The sequence below is a fragment of the Pseudophryne corroboree genome, chromosome 4, assembly GCF_028390025.1.
Source record: "Pseudophryne corroboree isolate aPseCor3 chromosome 4, aPseCor3.hap2, whole genome shotgun sequence".
NCBI classification, from domain to species: Eukaryota; Metazoa; Chordata; class Amphibia; order Anura; family Myobatrachidae; genus Pseudophryne; species Pseudophryne corroboree.
The window spans coordinates 322073074-322095695 of NC_086447.1; the positions used below are offsets into that span (position 1 = coordinate 322073074).

At 44.4% G+C, this 22622-nt stretch overlaps 1 protein-coding gene across 2 annotated transcripts in view; it reads right to left on the bottom strand.

The window, feature by feature from the left end:
- The window catches only part of LAMP3 (lysosomal associated membrane protein 3), a 43817-nt gene extending 22817 nt beyond the window's left edge, over positions 1–21000 (bottom strand). For both annotated transcript variants that reach the window (XM_063916342.1, XM_063916341.1), the window contains exons 1-3: positions 20876–21000; positions 11387–11820; positions 4507–4626 (exon numbers count right to left, since the gene is read on the bottom strand). In XM_063916342.1, coding sequence (XP_063772412.1) covers positions 4507–4626; positions 11387–11820; positions 20876–20918 — 597 coding nt within the window. In that variant the 5' untranslated portion in view covers positions 20919–21000. The remainder of the gene's footprint in view (positions 1–4506; positions 4627–11386; positions 11821–20875) is intronic.
- Between the last annotated feature and the right edge of the window lie 1622 nt (positions 21001–22622).

Below are 22622 nucleotides of genomic sequence, written 5' to 3' on the forward strand. Positions count from 1 at the left end.
TGAAGAGACTCCGGGCCGAATTCAGACCTGATCGTAGCAGCAACTTTGTTAGCAGATGGGCAAAAGCATGTGCAGTGCAGGGGGAGGCGGGGGGGGGGGGGGGGGGGGGGCAGATATAACATATGCAGAGAGAGTTAGATTTGGGTGGGTTATATTGTTTCTGTGCAGGGTAAATACTGGCTGCTTTATTTTTACACTGCAATTTAGATTTCAGTTTGAACACACCACACCCAAATCTAACTCTCTCTGCACATGTTTTATCTGCCCCACCCCCCTTCCCTGCAGTGCACATGATTTTGCTCATCTGCTAACAAAGTTGCTGCTACGATCAGGTCTGAATTAGGCCCATCACATCCACATCTGACTTGATTACCCTACATATTTTAGTATCGTCTGTAAAAATGTACACTGTCCTTAAGGAGTATCAGGGACTGCAAAGCTGGTAGGAGGAGTGGCAGGCTAGAATAAAAGGCACGTTTAAAGGCTATGAAGCCCCCACAAAACAAGGCACCAATAGGCTTAAGGCAGCTAAAAGTGTTGTTTTGTTACTACAGTGGGATGCTCTTTGCATCTCTTAAGATCTGTGTCGGTTGGAAAGATATTACATATGACTTTAACCTAGGATCAAGTGTGGTCGCCAAAATGTAGTGTCCCGATTTCAAGATGTTGACAACCCTTGGGTTTTGGAGAAGCAAATAAAGAACTTGATCTCCAACATACTTAGCGGAATCACTTTGTTTCATCTCCTCCTACAATTTCTTGAGCTGCCTTTCCATAAGTCTAAGGGAATCACCTGGCTCAAGCTGGCAGTGACTGAACTCACTTCATAGGTTACTACTTCAAATGGTTTCAGTACCTTTCATAAGATGGAAAGTATTCTCCACTGTACTGGACTAAGGTACATTCCCCCTCCTCTCCTGGGTTGGTAAAGCACACTGACCGCGGGATCCCAGCCGCAGAATGCCGGCGGAGGGGGTGGGGGGTGGGCGGGTGGCTTGATACGCTCACCACAGGTTCTATTCCCACTCTATGGGAATAAACCTGTTTGTCGGCATTCAGGCGTGCGGCATTGTGATAGCTCGGGATTCTGGCGTCGGCATTGGTGACCGCTGGGATCCCGAGTGACGGTCACATGACCGCACCCCCCCTCCTTATGTCATGGCTTGTTGTGTACACTTGGATGGCTAGCTGCTGTTCATCCATTCGCTGAAGCATATGAAGGGTGGAATTCACTATGTTACTACATCTTGCTTCAGTTGGTGGCATGGCAAATTGAACTGTTCTTGCAGCCGCTGAAATCTCCTATATGAAGCTGCTGAATGCCAACAATGTCCCAAAATTTTCAGCCTACAGATGGCATCTCCAGTACTAGTACTTTGTTGATGCTCCTGCTCTTCCATTGACTGATCGTGATCCATATTGACTCACAGCGCTTATATTATTAATGCAGTGGGTGGCATGACAATGCCATTGCCTGGCTCTAAAGGCACACAAATTGTTTTTATTCTTCTTTGTTTTTTTATTTATTTATATTTTTATATTTATCTTTTAACAAATGACAACTTCACATTCCAACTTACACAGCATTTATATTACTAATGCGGTGGTATAGCCTGGCCCTAAATACACACACATTTTTTTTTTTTATTTGCACCAGTATTCACCAAGGGTTTATGCTGCCCCTGTATTATATTAGGAGCTCTGGACTGCACTGAGGGCAGTGACAAAAAAAACAACATCAGTGTGCACCAAGGGTTATGCTGCCCCTGTATAATGTGTGAAGCTCTGGGCTACACTGCATGAGGTTTATAATGTAGTCTTAATAAACAAATCTAAAGAAGCATTATTATTTTTGATAAAACACACATAATCTTAGGGTTTAATATTTTATCAGGTATATTTAGAAAGGGTGGACTGGGTAAAATATATATGTGGGATGTAGCTGGGATCCTGCCAGTCAGAAGACCGGCGCCGGAATCCTGACAACTGTCAGAATGCCAGCACCAGAATCCCGACAGCTGTCAGAATGCCAGCATCGGGATCCCGACAGCCAGAATCCCGAATGTAAGTATGCCAGGGAGGGTTAGGTTGCAGGTGGAGTGTTAGGGTTAGGCTGCGGGGAAGGGAGGATTAGGCCGTGGGGGGAGGGTTAGGCTGCAAGAAGGGAGGGTTAGGATTAGGGGGAGGGTTAGAATTATGGTTACCTGCCTCCAGCTCCCCTGTCGGGATTACAAGGAGTCGGGATGCCGGTGCAGGTATTCTGACCACCAGCATCTGACTGCAGCTATCCTGTACCCAATCCATATATGTGTGTTAGGAGATCTCATTCAAACTATTGGACTTTGCCACGGGAAGCGGTTAAGACACCACCTCGCGGGATCCCGGCGATCACAATGCCGACGCCAGAATCACGCACAGCAGTACAATGCCGGCACCGGAATACTGGCAAGACAGGCTATTCTCCCTCTGTGGGTGTCCATGACACCCAGGAAAATATAACCTGTGGCGAGCGCTCGCCCCGCTGCTGGCATACTGGTGGCCGGGATGCCGCTGTCGGCATCCCGGCCACCGGTAATTCATACTGAACCCTTTTCCACTGTAATGATTCTGTACAAGATTTGTTCCCATCATATACATAGCTGTCTTCCTGTAGTCAGTGGATACTATTAATTACCCTGCATGTGACCTGCGTGACTGACACAGCAGTATGCACTAAGAACTTGTGACACTATAAAATGTGAAGTGGAAACCTAATGCAGGAAATGAGAGCTCTTGCTATTGCATTAATGGTTGACAGAATATAGCCAAAGAGTTTCAAAATGATAAAATTAAGCAATGAGCGAAAAGTCTTAGCTAAACATTTCCTAATTTCTGCCATCAGTTGAGTAACATGAAATGTTCTCAAGTGATCTCAAGTGATCGGTGCTACAAGTGACTCATTCACCACTTTAAATCACAGGACTGTTGCCATAGTTGGCCTCTGTTCCCTTTTACTTTACACATACAAAACAATTCTCCTATTTCACAACTTCAGCCACGGCACAATTACCTGCTGAAGTATAACCCCCTTTTCTTTTAACAATTACAGTTACAAGCAGTAACACTTGTGCTAAATTATTAGATCAAGCAGAGGTCCAGCACAGATTAGGAATGTACACAGGAAGTCCTTAGTACCAAAGCAAATAACGCCTGCTGAAATCAGGGGTACAGTCCCCGAGTCTCAGTTTCCTACTATTTTTTAAATAGATTTTTTTTCTAAGCAATGTATATTAGATATACTTATATTGTCTTATGATAAGTGAAATAAACAGTTACCCTTTTATTAGTATTAGATTCGATTTTGATGGTAAATAAGAACCACTTGGCCCATTTACTCTGCCCTACCCAATAGGGTTCTTTTTTTTTCTTTCTTTTTTTGGGCGCAAATTAACCTAACAGTATATTCTTCGGTTGTGGGAGGAAACTTACGCAAGTACGGGGAAAATATACAAACTCCACACAGTTAAGGCCATGGTGGGAATCAAACCCATGATCTCAGTGTCGTGGAGCAGTAATGCTAACAATTACACCATTCGTACAGCCCGTATTACTTCTAAGTTTATAGTGTGTGCATGGTAGAGGTAACTACGGGGGTAATTCAGACCTGATCGTAGCAGCAAATTTGTTGGCAGTTGGGCAAAACCATGTGCACTGCAGGGGGGGGGGGGGAGGGGGGGCAGATATAACATGTGCAGAGAGAGTTAGATTTGGACGGGGTGTGTTCAGACTGGAATCTAAATTGCAGTGTAAAAATAAAGCAGTCAGTATTTACCCTGCACAGGAACAAAATACCCCACCCAAATCTAATTCTCTCTGCAAATGTTATATCTGTGTGTCGTCATCCCCCCCCCCCCCCCCCCCTTGCAGTGCACAAGGTTTTGCCCAACTGCTAACAAATGTGCTGCTACGATCAGGTCTGAATTACCCCCAATGTCCTGGGAGTTTAAGATACTAGTCACATATGTACTTGGGAGCAGGGAGCCGGGAGGCATGGGCTAATCTATATTGGGTGCAAAGTGTGACAGGGTCCACACCGCACACCCTGCACCCGTACAATGATACTTATGCCTCCGGAGATATACATCACTGGCAAAATTGCCACCGACAGAGAGGAGGGGCCCCGCACGGAGCTGGTACACGGGCCTTCTCTCTTAAAGATCCCCTGCCGGGTGGTATGTGCATATTTATTTCATGTCATGTGATCATTTATTGCATTGACTGTTAAATATCCGCCCATACTGCTCCACCCTATGCTGCATTTGCTTGTCAAAATAGTGATCGATACACAGAGAAATGCTGGCTAGAGCACTGAAATAGCCTGTTGCTTCAGGATCACTGTATACCATGTTCACATGAAGGTGACTGGAACATACAGTATCTATCTGGGTGTGCAATCCCTAACTTGTGCTGACAGCCGCAATGTTATAAAAAATATTGTTACAATATATGACGAGCAAACTAGCTTACCTTTACAAACACAAAATAAATAGTACCCTCTGAGAACGTCAGAAGAAGGTTTGCCTTTTTATCTCCACATGTGCCGTTTGCAGTTGTATGTTTTGGTTCAATATTAAAATAATTTTTTTTCTGTAAAGAAATGAACATAACAGTTATTTTTAGTTCACACAAAATGTTACTTCACTGCTAGCTGGTCAGGTAAGGCAGTAATTGTAAACTGAGTCATAAATATGCTGTTAAGTACTATTTGTAGCTCTGAGAAAGCCATTTATATGATATCCTTACAGTGACCAGCAAAGGCAAAATGCAAATTACTTTCTCAAATGGGCAACATGTTACAATGATTATGCCTAATAAATCAGCGTACTAATAATATTTAGCTGCCAAACACATTTAAGGTAGCCATGTTATTCATTTATTCCTAATAGCCTTTTTATAAGCTCTGGCACAGCTACAGACACTTCTTCACCTACAGTATATTGAGCATCCCCTAGGGACCAATCCATCGTTATCAGAACTGCAGCCTGATCACAGAGCTAGTGGTAAACAAACGTGTTGCTTAGGCAGAAATGAAGACAGTGACCCCTCCCAAGCCTTGTACACAATACTAAGCAGGAGGTGCCAAGACTCTGCACATATTCAAAGCAATTACTACCCTGACACTCCCATGTAAACTAGTTTCTCAGGAAAGTCCAGTACTCTGCTGTTAGAGATATGCTGTATACACTTTAATCATTAACAGCATTATGTGGGAATAAGGTGTAGTATGGTATGCCGGTGGCCGGGCTCCCGGCGACCAGCATACCGACGCGGGGAGGCCGGGCGCCGGCATACCGACAGCGTGGCGAGCGCAAATGAGCCCCTTGCGGGCTCGCTGCGCTCGCCACGCTGCAGGCACGGTGGTGCGCTACGCGCGCCATGCTATTTATTCTCCCTCCAGGGGGGTCATGGACCCCCACGAGGGAGAATATCTGTCGGTATGCCGGCTGTCGGGATTCCGGCACCGGTATACTGTGCGCCGGGATCCCGATAGTCGGCAACCTGAAGAGCACCCGTCATTTAGTCCACACTGCATTTCATGGGTATTTTCATTTTTTAGATATGTGGACTGGTTTACAATTGGCAAACTAATTTTATTAATATGTCTGTCTATTATTTAATAAAGTAACACACGCTGAAATAAATACAGTTAGTTCAAGAATTAGGTACCAGACTGCAGCATTTCATCAATGAATTTCTTGCAAAAATGGTTTCATCACTGCATGACAGATCTGTTCTCATGGTACAATGCCTCAGCGATATTAGTGGTCACTAACAAATATGGTTCAGTCCTCAACATACAATCTGTACATGCCTCAAATGTACTTAGCTAAGTGCCCTATAGAGTATGTGCCGAGTTCCTGTCATTCTATAGTGCATTATGTTTAATGTAGGCAGCCTTGAGAAGCAGACACATGCTGGGTACTTGGTGCATAAAGTGCTGTGTGACATCATTACCCCATTATACAGTATATACAAGAACATTTTCAAAGTAATACTTTCTTTTCTTTGATCAAAATGTAAGGTTCACAAGGACAGAGTTTGGGGCCAATAATAATAGCGAAGTGATATCGCACATAACTATTGGTCTAAATAGCATAACTCCCAACTGTCCTGATTTTCGCGGGACAGTGCCGTTTTCTTGGGTCTGTCCCGCTGTCCCTCCCGTGGGCTGCAGTGTCCCGCGGTAGGGGAAGGGGGGGGGGGGGACGACAGTTGAGAGGCTCCCTAGCACTCGCTGCTCTGCTCAGTTCAGAGCAGAGCAGCGGTGGATAGACGCTGTGCACGTGCGCACAGCGTCTATTCCAGTGAGGCAGAGGGACTGGGGGCATGGCCAGCAGCTCACAGGGCGCTGGCCATACCCCCACTGTGACAAAATTTGGAGGCGTGGCCCCAGATCGCATAATCCACGTAAGGGCATGCCCCCTTTTCAATAGACCACGCCCCCTTTTCGACGCCTCCCTCCTTGAGTCTTCACAAAGTTGGGAGGTATGAAATAGAGTGGCAAAATAAGGCACAAAAAAATGACAGCTGTTTAATATGTAGCCCCTCTATTTCTAGGGACCAGAAGTAATTGGACAATTGACTCAAAAGCTGTTTCATGGACAGGTCTGGGCTTTTATTTATTACCAGTTATTTATATAGCGCACACATGTTCCGCAGCACTTTACAGAGCATATTTGGCCACTCACATCAATCCCTGCCCCAGTGGAGCTTACACCCTATATTCCCTACCACATGTACATTCACACTAGGGTTACTTTTGTTTGAAGCCAATTAACCTACCAGTATATTTTTGGATTGTGGGAGGAAACCCAAGCAAGCACTGGGAGAATATACAAACTCCACACAGTTAGGACCATGGCGGGAATTGAACCCATGACCTCAGGGCTGTGAGTAATGCTAACCATTACACCGTCCGTGCTGGACTATTCTTTTGATATTTCTATCTCAATTAAGCAGGCAAAAGGTCTGGATGTGATTCCAAGGGGCATATTAATAATGTTAATTATAGGGGGTCAGGTGGCTCCGACAATTAAAATTCTAACAGCCATCAGCTGTCTCCACAAATCTTTCCACTGCTACTTTCGTAGTACTGAAAGTTAGCACCGCAGAGTCTGACATAGCAGTGCTAGTGTGCCTGCATGAACTATAGTTCACGCGTGGGCACAAAACACTGATGTCCGGCGGATGGAGCCGGACAGGGTGGGGGGATACAGAAGGTTCCCTTTTCGCAAGCCAGGACTGCTTCCCATATGTAAGCAGCGGTAGCAAACGCCATCCGAATAAACTGGCTTCTTTCTGCATGTAGCCCACAAATGTTAGACAGCTGCATTTTTTACACTACAATTTAGATTTCCTTTTGAACACATCCCACCCAAATCTAAAGGTGCCCATACACCTAAAGATTTGACCATTTGCTTTTAAATGCAGTAAAACTGACAAAAAGGTTGTTCAGATAAATTGGTTAAATAAAATGGATTTAGTCAATTTGTCTGATTGACCATTTTTGTCTGTTTTTCAGTGTTTGGAAGCAAATGGTAATTGTCATTTACTCTCATCCATTACCAGATGATTTTCACTCCAACAAGCCAGATTGGACAGATAAATCCAGGGACGGAATGGGTTGGACAACCAGCCCGGGAAATTTCTAGATGCAGCCCTAATGGGGTTAGGGTCTATAGGGGGGGTGGGGTCTAATGATGTCCCGAGCATACATTTATGCGCAGTTCACCGTGTCACAATAACCTTGGACATGAAAATGGCTTCATCCTGTATGATGCATTTGATACAGGGGTGAAAGCATAGTTAAATAATGTATCTTTAAAACAGCAAGATCTTAAAAAGAAATTAGGTGTTTTCTTTTTCCAACATAAATCACTGTGCCAGGCTAATAGACGAAACTTGGTTATTACCATTTTACCCCCCATACACTCTGTCACTGTCTCTTACCGCCACCCCCCCCCCCTCCTCCCACAGACACACGGCTGCTGTCTCACATCCTAAGTGCTCACCCAGAAGCTGCCCCCCCCCCCACGCACAGTAAACACACCAGCCGCCGCCAGGCTCCTCACCCGATGATGTCACTTAGCAGCAGCAGGGGAAGAGACAGACAGCGTGGAAGCTAGGGGAGGTGGCGCAAAGTGGACTGAAGGACCGAAATGAACTCTGTGTGCGGGGGGTGCACACAGGACATTACCGCGTCTCCGGCTTTAATGAGCTTCTGCGGAACTACCACTAGTGCAAGCTGTGTGCTGCGGGCCAGAGGAGAGGAGCAGCAGGGACGTAGCCACGGGGAGAAGGAGGAGGAGGGAGGGAGAGGGACTTGGGAGCCGCAGCAGCGCAGTGTAATTGGTGGAGGCGCTGCTGCAGCTGTCCCTCGCCTTCCACATAGGCTGCCAGCCTATGTGGAAGGAGTGGGACAGCTGCAGTGGCGCCACAACCAATTACACTGCGCTGCAGCGACTCCAGTCCCGAGTCCCACTCCCTCCTCCTCCCCTGCCGGGGATCATCATCTGCCTGACTGCACCGATCTGCCTGACTGTTGAGGCAGCGGAGACAGTAAGTATAATCTATTCTTTCTGTCTATCTATCGTAATGTGTAAAAAGGGGGACTGTCTGCTGTAATGTGTAAAAAGGGCACACTGTCTGCTGTAATGTGTAAAAAGGGGGACTGTCTGCCGTAATGTGTAAAAAGGGGACGCTGTCTGACGTAATGTGTCAAAAAGGGGATGCTGTCTGCCGTAATGTGTAAAAAGGGGGACTGTCTGCCGTAATGTGTAAAAAGGGGGACTGTCTGCCGTAATGTGTAAAAAGGGGGACTGTCTGCCGTACTGTGTAAAAAGGGGACGATGTCTGCCGTAATGTGTAAAAAGGGAGACTGTCTGCTGTAATGTGTAAAAAGGGGAACGCTGTATGCCGTAATGTGTAAAAAGAGGACGCTGTCTGCCGTAATGTGTAAAAAGGGGACGCTGTCTGCCGTAATGTGTTAAAAAGGGGACGCTGTCTGCCGTAATGTGTAAAAAAGGGGACGCTGTCTGCCGTAATGTGCAAAAAGAGGACGCTCTCTGCCGTAATGTGTAAAAAAGGGGACGCTGTCTGCTGTAATGTGTAAAAAAGGGGACGCTGTCTGCCGTAATGTGTAAAAAAGGGGACGCTGTCTGCCGTAATGTGTAAAAAGGGGACGCTGTCTGCCGTAATGTGTAAAAAGGGGGACGCTGTCTGCCGTAATGTGTTATAAGGGGACGCTGTCTGCCATAATGTGTAAAAAGAGCTCTACCTGGTGTAGTGGTGCTACTGTGCAGCGTAATTTGAATAATGGAGATTACTGTGCACCGTTATATGAATTGGTATTATTTTGTGGCCACACCCCTTCCCCATGAAGCCATGCCCCTATATTTTTTGCGCGCGCCTACGCCGCGCACTGCCCCTATTTTCCATAGAGGGGGGTGGCTCTGATGCCATTTCTTGCACATAACACTAAAATGTCTAGTTACGGCACTGTTGCTAGGTATTGATTTCCCTGGCCCTGATCAGGTCCCCCCTCACCAGATAGTCTCCAGGGTGAGGGGGTAGACTTGTATGGGATGGGGGGGGGGGGGGGGCAAAGCATTTTGTTGCACCTGGGCCCACCGCTCGCTAGTTCCGCCACTGTACTGAGCAGCAATGCTCAGACATAGCAATACACTTCCACTTTATCGCCACGCTTATAGGTGTTGCCTTCATTATCTCCCTGAAACGCTTTTTAAAAAGTAGGCAAGCATAGGCTTACTATACTGTCCCTTTAAACCGAGACACTCATGAAACCAATTTCACTATTTATACCCCACTAACCAAGTGAGACAAATTTCACTTGGTTTTAATCAGCCACAGAACCTGTGTAATTCATGAGTGTCCCACTTTAAAGGGATAGTATGGTAAGCCTAGGCAAGCATGATTATATCTATTCTCACCCACATACAGTAAGTCAATTCTATAACAATTTGTTAAAAAAAAAAAAAAAAAGATTGTAATGTGTAGCCACTGTAATCAGAGAGCTGTAGGAGGAAATAAGGAAACTGCAAAACAAAAAGAAAGAGAATGTCAGACTTTGTAAAATATATGAGCTCTGGGAGCGGATTTGTCAGCACTTTCCTGGAGAATACAGAAAGTACAGTAATAAGAATTTGGTTGATTTATTTTTTGCATGCAGGTAAATACTGGCTTCTTTTGCATGAAGCCCACAAATGATGGACAGCTTTACTTATGAACAGCATTCTGAGATTTGAACTAGGACACAAATCTAATGGTGCCCATACACTTGTGCGATGCCCCGCGACACGTCATCGCGGGGCAATACACAGACAGTTCAGGTGCAATGAAATCACACCTGAACTGCCAAAGTGATTACCATGCGATAGATCACATGGTAATCAAGTGATGGGCACGGCATCACCCCGTTCCCGGCGGGTGCCCATCGTGCATCGCAGTGCGATATAGCGCATGTGTTTTTAAAAACACATGCAATCGCACTGCGATGCGATAAATATTAAGTGCAGAACTTACTATTTTGCAACGCGATATTCAAGCGGCGTGCCCGTGCATCGCGTTGCATGGTGCTCAATATGTACATACAATCATGCGATTGATCACACAGATGTGATCGAAATTGAAGGATTGTATGCCATATTGTATAAGTGTATGGGCTATATAAGTATCTTTGCACATTTTACATCAGCCCCACCTGCAGAGCAACATGAATTTAGGTCCCAATTCAAAGCCCCATAGCTACCTATCCATACTCTCCACACAGGGATAACACTACAGTTACCATGTGCAAAGCCATTTTGGTTTTGGTTCGTGTCCCTTTAATTGCTCATTCTCTTTCTAGGGCAGAGGTTCTCAAATGCAGTCCTCAAGGCCCCCCAACCCCCCAACAGTCCAGGTTTTAAGTATATCCAAGGCTCAGCACAGATGGTTAAATCATATTGACTGTGGTACTAATTAAGTCACCTGTGGCCAAGCTCCTTGAGGACCACGTTTGAAAACCTCTGATTTAGGGGAAGATGTATCAAGCCTTCTAAAGAGATCTGGTGGGAAAGTTGCCTGTAGCAACCAATTAGATTCTAGGTATTATTTGATATTATTTACTAGATACACGATAGCTATAATCTGTATGGTTGCTATGGGCAACTTCTTTGCTTGTTTTCTCTAGAAGGTTTGATACATCTCAATATTAACCACCCCACCACAACACTCTCATATGGTTTTTATAGTTCCTGTCCCCTAGCTCAAAGTCAAATGTAACTTTTTACTGATAAAAGGTGCAGAAACATGAATTATGCCAGTAGGTTCTTGACCCTCCTCTTACCTTTGTTGAATTTTCCAGTTCAAGCTCTAAACCCATTTGTGCAACAATACAGGTCACAGTCTTATTTTTTACTGTGTAGTTTCCATTTTCTGGTGGTGAGGGACCTGGTGCAAGGGTTGGAGATGGCTTGGCTGTTGTATGTGCTGTGGTGTTGGATGGCACATGTGTGGTGGTGTTGGATGGCACATGTGTAGTGGTGTTAGATGGCGCATGTGTGGTTGTGTTAGATGGCGCATGTGTAGTTGTGTTAGATGGCGCATGTGTAGTTGTGTTAGATAGCGCATGTGTAGTTGTGTTGGATGGCGCATGTGTAGTTGTGTTAGATGGCGCATGTGTGGTGGTGGTGTTGGGTGGCGCTTGTGTCGTGGTGTTCAGTAAAACAGTTGGTTCAGCTGTAGATGATGCTTTTGCACATGTGTCCACCAGGAAAATACCTTAAAAAACAAAACAGTATCAATCAATCAATCAATCAATCAATCAATCAATCATCTGAGATGTAATCATATGATAAGGCAAATACTGTAGCTCTCCTGAAATCCAGTTTTACTGGTTGACAATGAGAAAGAAGTTAGAGCCATTCTCAACTTTTTTCACTGAGCCTTACACACTCGTTACCACTAAGAACTAAGAGTTATCTATGTTAATTGTCAGAGTTCTAAACACAACAAATATTTCCAACATTGAAATAATCTGAGGGTCTCCCACCAGTGTTCTATCTCATGAGGAAGTAAGCTCAGTCATGGATGGATTGGCTATAGGGCTCACCAATAAGATTCCTGGTAGCCCGACGCGTCTGTAGGGTCTGTTCTGTGTGTGGTCATGTGGCCCCACCCCCACATGACAGGCAGCCCACCACACTCAGTACACTGCTTTGTCCCCATTCATTCTGTTATTCCATCTCTGCAGTACAGCAACTCTGCCATCCAGTGATGCTGCCATGGCTACACAGTATGTTATATCTCTTGTGCTGTCCATGTTGGTCCACTTCTACAGGGGCACTTTTAGTTCCCAATACACCCCTGGTCTCAGACACAACTGCAGCAAAAGACACAAGGCCGCAATTGCGTACAATCAGGCCCTATGAGTAGGGATCCAGACCCCCTCAACAGACCCCACCCCCTTTAGGGCTGCTTCCATAAATTTTCCAGGCTGGTTTTCCATCCCAATCTGCCCCTGAGTTCAGTATAAATGAAGATAAGTCTTACCAATGAGTCCAGTCTTCACAGTTTGCCAATAACTATTCTACACCAATCAAATGTTATATTGTTTTACATGTTATTAGAAAATGAAGACTTATAGCCTGTGTAGTTAGATTGAACACTCCAACTTGAAACTATCTTGAAAAATCCTTATAAGAAATATTAATGCGAAACAATGATGGAGCAGTAACTGGATTTGGCATCCAATGCAAATGATCACTGACCACTTCCTGGTCCTGTATGTCAGTGACGTAGCCTGAATGTACAGTCCAGGGGGTATATGTAATAAGGTCCGAGTTTTCCTGAGGTGAGGGATGTCGCCCAAGCATAACTGTTTTTTTCTCAGCCGACATCCAGCACTTCTGGCAAACTTGGACCCTATTACATATATACCCATGACTGAGGCAAGTATAGCTATGAATGGGAACACCCACATCCTCTGCTACATCATATACTGATTTCCAGCTGATTGACTGTCCGAGAACGCTAACCTGCAGTATTGTCAGGACTGTGATTAAAGCAATGTGGTGCAGAAGTGGGGAGAGGTTACTAAAGTGTATTTTTGCAGGTGTCAGTTTGCAGGGTATTCTGTGCTAACCAGGAGAAATTATTTTAAATGAATACATGGCACAGAGGTGGGTGCAAATGGCGGTACTACTGTGATCTTGTACACAGCTGAAGTGAGAAAATATGCAAATGCTAGTTTGAGCTTTCCTCACATATAGGAGTGTGAGACAGAGTGAGTAAAACTTGAAATGCCCACTATACTCATCTGAGCACAGTACAGGTCTTTATACTCCACCATCAGCAATAAATTGGGACACTTCACCTGCTAAGCAAGTCCTGGGTCACACACAGATTCAACGGTCTAACTTTCTCTAAATATGGCCAGTGTGGCAGATGTGCTGGGAATGAGAATGCAGCCGCATGCACAAACACACCCATGACATTCCCATAACACACCCACAACACAGCCTCTTTTTGCTTGAATTTTCGTCACCTTCCAGACTTCACCCAGATTTGCAAATGCTTTGCAGTGATCAGGGGAGCATAAAGAGTGAAGGGGGCCCATGTGCATTCTCCACCTGGGTCCCCCTCCTCTAGAGCAAGCAGCGCTCTAGTGATCACTAGTAAAGTCTTGGCCGCGCCATTTTCCCAGGTATTTTCCTATTGAGCATGTGCGAAACGGGCACCACACCATTATACCAGTTGTCTGTGCAGCAACGTGGGACTGCACAGGCCCGCCATCAAGTGGGGATGGTGGGGACTCCAGTCCTGGGCTCGGACTGAGATGGGGCCCTGGTGGCTGCAGTCAGGATCAGGGACCATGCCAGCTACCTGCCTGCGCACCGGCAGGCAGCCTCGGAGGGACAGAGTTGCGGCGCTATTCCTACAGAGTCGGACGTTAGTCAATCGGAGCTCCTGATGGGCTGCCAGCCCATGAGCTCCGATTGGCTCACGGCCAGCTCTGTAGTAAGAATATTGCCGCAGCTCTGTCCCTCCGTGCTGTGGCTGCCTTCCAATGCACAGGCAGATGGCCCTGTCCCCGATCTTCACTGCTGCCTACTGGGACCCTTAAAATGCTGCCACCCAGCCCCCTTTAAATGTACGTTTTGGGAATGCAGGTGGAGCAATGGGGCAGTGCATGCGGTGGAGGAAGGGGGGGGGGGGGCTGCCTCATTTGTCAGTCCTGTCCCCATCATTTCTGATGGCAGCCCTGGGACTGCATAAAAGTAAATGTAAAGGTAAAGGTAAAAGCATCACTGAACATTGCAGTTTTTTTTTGTTAAAAAAGTGTCTTTTATTCTTTTATTGAGTCTATCAAGCATAGAAAAGGATTCGTATTGTATTTTCGAAAATCATTGAAAAGTATTATAATGGACATTACAGTGGACATTGGGGCAAATTTACTAAGATGGGAGTTCTATTTAAGATGGGATGTTGCCCATGGCAACCAATCAGATTTCAGATATTATCTTCTAGAAGGTGCTAGATAAATGAGAAGTAGAATCTGATTGGTTGCCATGGGCAACATCCCATCTTAAATAGAACTCCCATCTTAGTAAATTTACCCCTTTCTTGTTATAATAATAAAAACAATTGGGCTCTATATCAGGGATAAGCAACATTTACCTTTTTGGTGGAAGATGTTCAACATTACAAACCAGAAATATTCCCAGAGCTCTGCCACCATTACAATATGTACAAACATTTACAAAAGTAATATATGGGTACCCAAAGCATTAGAGGCTATCCTGTCTGTACTTTTATGAAGCTTCCTCAGGTTAGGTCAAGCTTGCTGACTCTCCCTGAAAATGAAATAGTGGCAATCACTCCACAGAACCTGTGTAATCCATGAGCATCCCAGGTAATAGGGATAATATGGTCACTCTGATTCCCTAAATATTCTGCCAATCTCCCTGAGGCCATGCATGGAGGGCACAACACAGTGCCAAACCTCCCAATTGTTCTGCCATCTGGTCCCCATGGGGGAAGTTGGGGGGGTGGGGTGCACTGTCGCCCCATGGGTGAATAGATGGCCCCATCTTACAGCCATCAGTGAGTTACACCGATGGCTACAAGAGTGGCTAAGTGCTCAAAGATGTGTGATGAACTACAGGTTATTTACCTTAAGCAAGTGTACTAGAGTAATTTACTACAGACATTTGCTACATTACAGATGATTTGTGATGAATTGAATGAACCTGATGGAAGGGAGAAACTTAAGCTGGGTACACACTGGACGATATATCGGGCATTCAAGCAAACAACTAATATATCGTGGGCCGGTCAGCAGGTGTGCATCCAATATGTCTGTGAAGAATGTCATTCACAGACATATCGCGATGGCTGTGCAGCATCTGCCTGTGTGTACATTGCTGCAGTATCTGATGACACAGCTGGGTGGGCAAATTTAAATGCCCACCCAACTGCTGTGACGTCAGGACGACACATTGAGTGTCCAATCAGTAAGTGTATATACTTACCTGAATCAGCTGCTCTGCTGTATCATCCCCTCCCACCATCAAGTTGTCCTAATGCGTACCCAGCCTTAGGGCTGTAACACACTGGCCGGTTTCTCCCGGATGGCAAAAAGCCGGACAAACTTTGTCCGGCTTTTTGCCATCCGGGAGAAACCGGCAGAGTCTCGCACACAGGACGGCTTTGAGCCGTGTGTGATGCTGTGCGCATGCGCAGCATCAGACACGGCTTCAGAAAAAAACGCTGTGTGTGAAAGCTCCCCTTCACACACACGGTTCACTGGCTGCAAAGACGGCCCGGCGGCCGCCCGGCCGCCGGACCTTCCAGTGGTGAGACCCGGCTGCAACCCGGCAGCCGGGCCGGGGCCGTGCAGTGTGGAGGGACCCTAGCCCTCACACTGTTAACTACAATGCCGGCACGGGAAAAAGCCGTCCGGCTTTTTCCCGGCCGGCAAATGCCGGGTAGTGTGTTTTAGCCCTTAGAGTAGGTCAGTTAAGATAGCAGTAAAAAATAGAATGCAGTATATTATGGTAATAACACCTATGGTAAAACAACTTGTGTTAGTGATCCCATGGGCTAAAGTAAAGAGCAGATTGTTTGTTATCTGTGCAAGCTGCTTCTATGACCATTGCAGATTTTTATTTTTACTGTGACAGTGACAACTGCACATGGTTTGCAATATATACTAGGTTAAGAGCACAGTCTTGCCTCCTATCACATTTACACCTCATCCCCATTATCTAGCTGGAAAATGAATAATCAGCTGTAGCAGTACTCTATATTGTAGTTGAGCTGCATACATAGATAGATAGATAGATAGATAGATAGATAGATAGATAGATAGATAGATAGATAGATAGATAGATAGATAGATAGATAGATAGGAGTTGAGGTGCAAAACAAGAACCTTGCAAAATCAGCTTTCTAAAAAAAATAGCAAACCCAAAATTAGATAGATCTGCTGGTCCAACTAATGGGTAAATTTACTATACGCACAGGAGTGCGCAAGGGGGGTGCCTGGTGCGCACAGGCACCCCCCCCGCACATCACGCCTGCAATCCGATCATCGCTGTCTGTGTACTGCTGTTGTAGCAGTGCTACTGCTACTGCAGCAGTGCAATGATAGCGATGATCGAAAAACCTGAGTCCTGCATCCAGCATTCACCCCCTCCCGCTGCGCCGCCGCCGGTCACACTGACACAGCTCCCTGTCAGCTGCACGTAACCTAACCTGCACAGCCCAGCCCACCCACAGTCATAATCCGACTGCCTTGCGGTGTGACTTCAGCACGTCACACCGCGCGCCCTCCCTTCCTTCCTTCCCGCCCTGCTTTGTCGGCTGTCCTCCGAGTCCCGGCTCCCGCCCGTGCGCATTTCTAGACAGTGGCAGTGAGTAGTGTGTACCCTGCCCTGCCGCCCTGCCATTTTCGACTGCTGGTCCGCTGGAGGAGAGGAGGAGAACAGTATCCTGCCTGAGCCTTCAGAATGTGAGTGAGAGACTCACTCACTCACTCACTCACTCACTCACTCACTCACTCACTCACTCACTGTCTTTGTGTGCACCAGGGCACAGTTCAGGCCAGGCAGGGGGTGGGGGTGTATAAGAATTTAAAGGGTTATTATTATTATTATTATTACTATATATATATATATATATATATAGATAGATAGATAGATAGATATTTTGTAGAAAGCGGCACTCCTAGGACTTACGAGCACCACAATAAGCTGTTAACGTTTCAGTTTTATTAGAAATACTTTTGTCAGTTTTTGTAATAAAACTGAAACGTTAACAGCTTATTGTGGTGCTCGTCACCCATTTATATTATCTATAAGTCAGCCCTAGGAGTGCCGCCTTCTACAAGCTATCTTTAATTCGCTGCAAGGCGTTTTGGGGAAGGCAATCGGGCAACTAACGGATCATCCATTGAGTGCCAGCTCTTTACACCTTTACATATATATATATATATATATATATATATATATATATAAAATCTATCCTTACAGCAGCAGCCGGAACTCCCATAAAAGCACAACTTGCTCAGGTGCTCAGAAAGATATAAAAAGGTCCATAAATAACTAGCACTCAGAGACAGCAAAATGATTCAAAAGCAATATGTAATATCCATGGCAAGAAAATATGGTGCTAGGCACGCCCAGTAGGCGGGGTTAGGCACACCAGTGGGTGGGGCTAGGCATGGCCCAGTAGGCGGGGTTAGGCAGCGCACCAGTCGTGCACTCCCTAATAAAATGTGCTGCGCACGCCTGTGACTATACGGGACTTTTATAGCTTCCAAGTATCTTTGGTGTGAGCACTGGTCTGGTCCAGATACTGGAAGGTAATTCTTGATTTAGAGCCTTAGGGGTAAATCTTCTATGCAGCATTTTTTTAAGTTTCTAGGTCTTTGATGGTTTCAACCACTGGATTTAAAAAGGCAATAATATTAAATACAAAATAGGCTTGCTTTTGTATTAAATAATATTGCCCCTTTAAATCCATTGGCCAAAACTGTCGAAGACTTGGAAGCTTTGAAAAGTGCTGCATAGTAGATTTACCTCCAAGATTCTAAGTCAAGGATTCCCTTCCAGTATCTAGTCACAAGATTAATGGTCACACCAAAGAAAGTGGGAAGCCATTGTTCTGAGACTCCTTTTCTGCTTATGTGGGCTTTGTTTCGTATGGAAAAGTATGAGAGGTTATCAGAATCAGAAATCCAGAAATGTTCTCAGCACTGACATCTTATTATACAGTGCTTTATAGTAGTTTTAGGAGATTTCTAAAGTAATTTAAACAATGCAGAAATTATATGTTGTTTATGTTTTGTTTTTTACTGTAAAACATTGTGAAACAGATTACTCGTGGTTCAGAGAATGAAAAAAAAAGAACTTGTCAAGTGTTGAATTTTACGTGCACAAACAATGAAAGCAAAACAAGGAAGCTCACAAATGAGGAAGTGGTAAATGCAGAACAGTCTCCATTTGTATTACCTTAATGGATACATATATTACAGTGATAGTTTATGACATACAGTGTACGGTACAGTGAGTGCTGCACTAATCGCAATATGCAGAACGATACATTTTATCTAGCACAATACAACCTGACTTTAACATGTGATAATATTACAATTTTAATTAAAAAAAATTACTTTCAACTACAGATTAAAATGTAAACGTTTAAATATAATTGCCAATCGCTCTGCATATCATAATATGCTTTTAAAGACAAAGCTTTTGATGGTAGAAAGTATAAGAACAAATTCAGATGTCAACTGGAGAGTTCTGTTTTTTATTATTACAAACTGTAAAGAAAATGTTTATACTTCCATTCATTTGTAACCTTCAGTGAATTTTTTCAGAACTTTCATTTGTAAAATATATTCTTTACTTGGTGTGGACTTCATGTTTCAAGTTAATCCCTTATTCAAAATGTTAAAAATAGATTATTAAAACAGTTTTTCATCATAATAATAATAATAATAATAATAATAATTATTATTATTATTATTATTATTATTATTATTATATAGGTTGGCAGATATGTAAAACATCAGAAGTGGTTTGTTCTTAATCCCTTATACAAATATATATAGCACAATGTATTGTATATATGGGTTGGATACGATATGCTGCCAGTCAGGATCCTAACGGTCAGAATCCCAACACCAACAGAATCCAGATGGTAACAATGCCAACGGATTCCGATGAGTATTCTTACCCTAACCTAACCCACCATCCCTTTGGCAGCGTAAACCTAACTGTCCCCTCCCGCAGCGTAACCCTCCCCCTAGTGCCTAGCCCTAACCCCAATACTTACCGTCGGAATCCATCAGCATTACTGACTTTTTAGAATTCAGCTATTGGGATTGTGACCATCGGGAGCCTGACTATATCCTGTACATACACATTAATAGTAATATATAAAGCACATTTCAAGGTAAAATTACCCTTTTTTGTTTTTTTAAAAAGACTCAGTGGCCTTTTTATTATTTATCTGGCTGTTCGTCTGATAAATACCAATAGAACTCGCTACTCACAGCTCCAATTTATTGTACCTAATTTTTATAGCCTCATTTAACAGCGAGACATTAGCCCTTTAGCACTGGCTTTCAGTATTTAGAAATAAGGTAAGCTTAACTTACCGCTGTTTGTACTATACTGCTTATGCCATCTATCGATGGCGATAGCCACAGCGTCCCCATTGCCAGCTATGGGGACACAGCAACAGTCTATACGGCTGCAGAGAAGCCTTCCAGGCATTGCTGAGTACCCACTGGGTGAAAGTGCCATGCTATGCGCAGATGGGCTGTCACACATGTGCATGACACAACAGTCCGTTGCCAGCAACAGCTTGTAGGATGCCGTCCAGAAGGGGGACGAGGCTGGACATTGCCGCAGGGGTAAGTAATATTAAATACCAATGGCCTATTTGTTAGTATCACTTCGATACTAAACTAAATATGCCACTAGTGATAAGGGGGCAGATGTATTATCCTGGAGAAGGCATAAGGAAGTGATAAATAAGTGATATGTGCAAGGTGATAAAGGCACCAGCCAATCATCTCCAATATGTAAATGAACAGTTATGATCTGATTGGCTGGTGCCTTTATCACCTTGCACATATCACTGGTTTATCACTTCTTTATGCCTTCTCCAGGTTAATACATTTATTGATTGTTAATAAATGGGGGCCTTAGCTTGCTGGGACAGCATGTCTGAAATGAGGCTTTCCAGGTGAAGCACCTTCAGTGAAAGATTTCATTCCTTTCTAAATGCTCTGGGGAAGCTCATGTGAATGCGGACAGTCCAGATACAAGAGAGTAATATTAAAATCCCACTCTGGTGATATTGAACGTAACCCATAGGCTACAGCAGCTGTGGGTGGCATTGGCTAGCAATGTTGGAGATTGGTAAATTTGGACAGATTGCTGACCCCATAAAAAAAACAAAAAAACATTAGAACCTGCAGCGTTGTTTTGCTTAACTCAGTTAAATATCTCCATGGTTCAGAATTAGGCGGAAAGTGCAGTTTTGTTAAAAAATAGGTTAGTAAATAGGCCCCTTCAAGCTCGCAATTCTTCCTATTTCTTGCAACCCCGTGAGGGCCGTGAATAGCAACATACAGTAAAACAATTTATCAGTTCACCATTATACACATTAGGAGCCTGAGATAAACTGCATGGCATAGAAATATGCATAGGATATCTACAGATCAGGAAGTAATGTGGTCAGCAGAAACTGCATCAACTTTCGCACAAAGTATTAAAAAAAGTGGTAAAATACAGCAACATCTATTAGACGCACTCACCTGAGATAAGTAAAACACTCCAGATTGGTGATAGATGAGACATGGCTCAGTGTAAGTAGCTGCCGGACTGTAGGGAGAGAGGTGAAGCTCTGTGCTTTCGTTCTGCTGAAGTAAAAGGGATTGTGAAACCCTGCCCTGCTGCTGTCACGTGAGTTCAAGGAAATAAAGTTTTGTGCACAGTAAACCGATAAAGGAAAGTTACTTCATAGTATATACTGTAAAGCTGTATTTCACAAACTCTCCTAATCAAAGAGGTGCTCTTGGATTTGCTAGAGGTTTTATTCTCAGGTGCATTTACTGTGTACCACATTTACAAATGGTTTACCATTTATGTATTTAAATATTACAGCAGGCATTTGACTGTAAAATCCTAACAAAACTAATACTGTTGCCGGTACTGTATTATTGAAAGATGCATCTACAGTATGTAGTGGTCGTGGACAACTTGATAATGTCCCACAATATGTAAAGTCCTCATTGTTTTGGTTGGCATCCTGAGGACAAAGGGGCTAATGCAGAGTTGGAAGTTAAATGAGAATATATTGTTCAAATGCAAAGTATATGGAAAGATTGTACTGATCTCTGGGAGTCATTAAGACCTGATCACTCGCTAGGGGTTTTTTGCACTGCTGCGAGCAGATAGTCGCCGCCTATAGGGGAGTGTATTTTTGCTTTGCAAGTGTGCGAACGCATGTGCAGCCGAGCAGTACAAAAAAGTTTTGTGCAGTTTCTGAGTAGCCCAGAACTTACTCAGCCACTGCGATCACTTCAGCCTGTCCAGAGCCGGAATTAACGCCAGACATCCGCCCTGCAAACGCTTGGTCACGCCTGCGTTTTTCCAAACACTCCCAGAAAAGGGTCAGTTGACACCCACAAACGCCTTCTTCCTGTCAATCTCCTTGCAATCAGCTGTGCGAATGGATTCTTCGTACAATCCATTGCCCAGCAACGATCTGCTTTGTAGCCGTACGCCGCGCCTGCGCATTGCGTTGTATACGCATACACAGTTCTGACCTGACCGCAGCGAAAAATCCTAGCGTGCGATCAGGTCTGAATGACCCCCTCTGTGTACTCTGCATGGACAGCATATACACCTGATTTGCTACTAGCCATCATCAGTTACACCTGCCCTATACTGGGTGTCAAAGTTACCCCTGCTAACAGGCATATACTGTATGTAGTTTATATGCAGGCCCAGATTTGCAGTACACGCCCTTACTGAACTGTGACAACCTGTTTTATTGCAATCCAGTCATGTAGCATAACATTACACATGGTTTGCGCAGCAAAGACAGGATGAACAAATTTTGCACAAATGTATGACAGACCTGTGAGGCTGAGTTCAGGGTACTGGGCACATGGCCAAATCAGGGAAGATGTGGCCATTCCCCTTTTAAAATTTGTTAGAAATAGGGCGCTGGCGGGTGCACAGGGGGCTGCACAAGGTGAAACTTGACTTCTGACAACTAATACTACAATCGTTTGAAACCTAACATGATATATATAATGAAGCGACCTGTAAGATTGATGACATTTTGATGGATTATAGCAGGCACCAACTGCTATACCTTCTAACTCGCCACAAACTTGCTGTAAACTCACCACATGTAGCTGTGAGATAGAACGTGACAGAAACTTACAGTCTATTATGTTTCTCCCAATGGGCATATTTATTTATCAACATTTTATTTACTAAATGTGAAAAAGGATGTTCTCACACCCTTTTCACATTGTTTTAGTATCACCT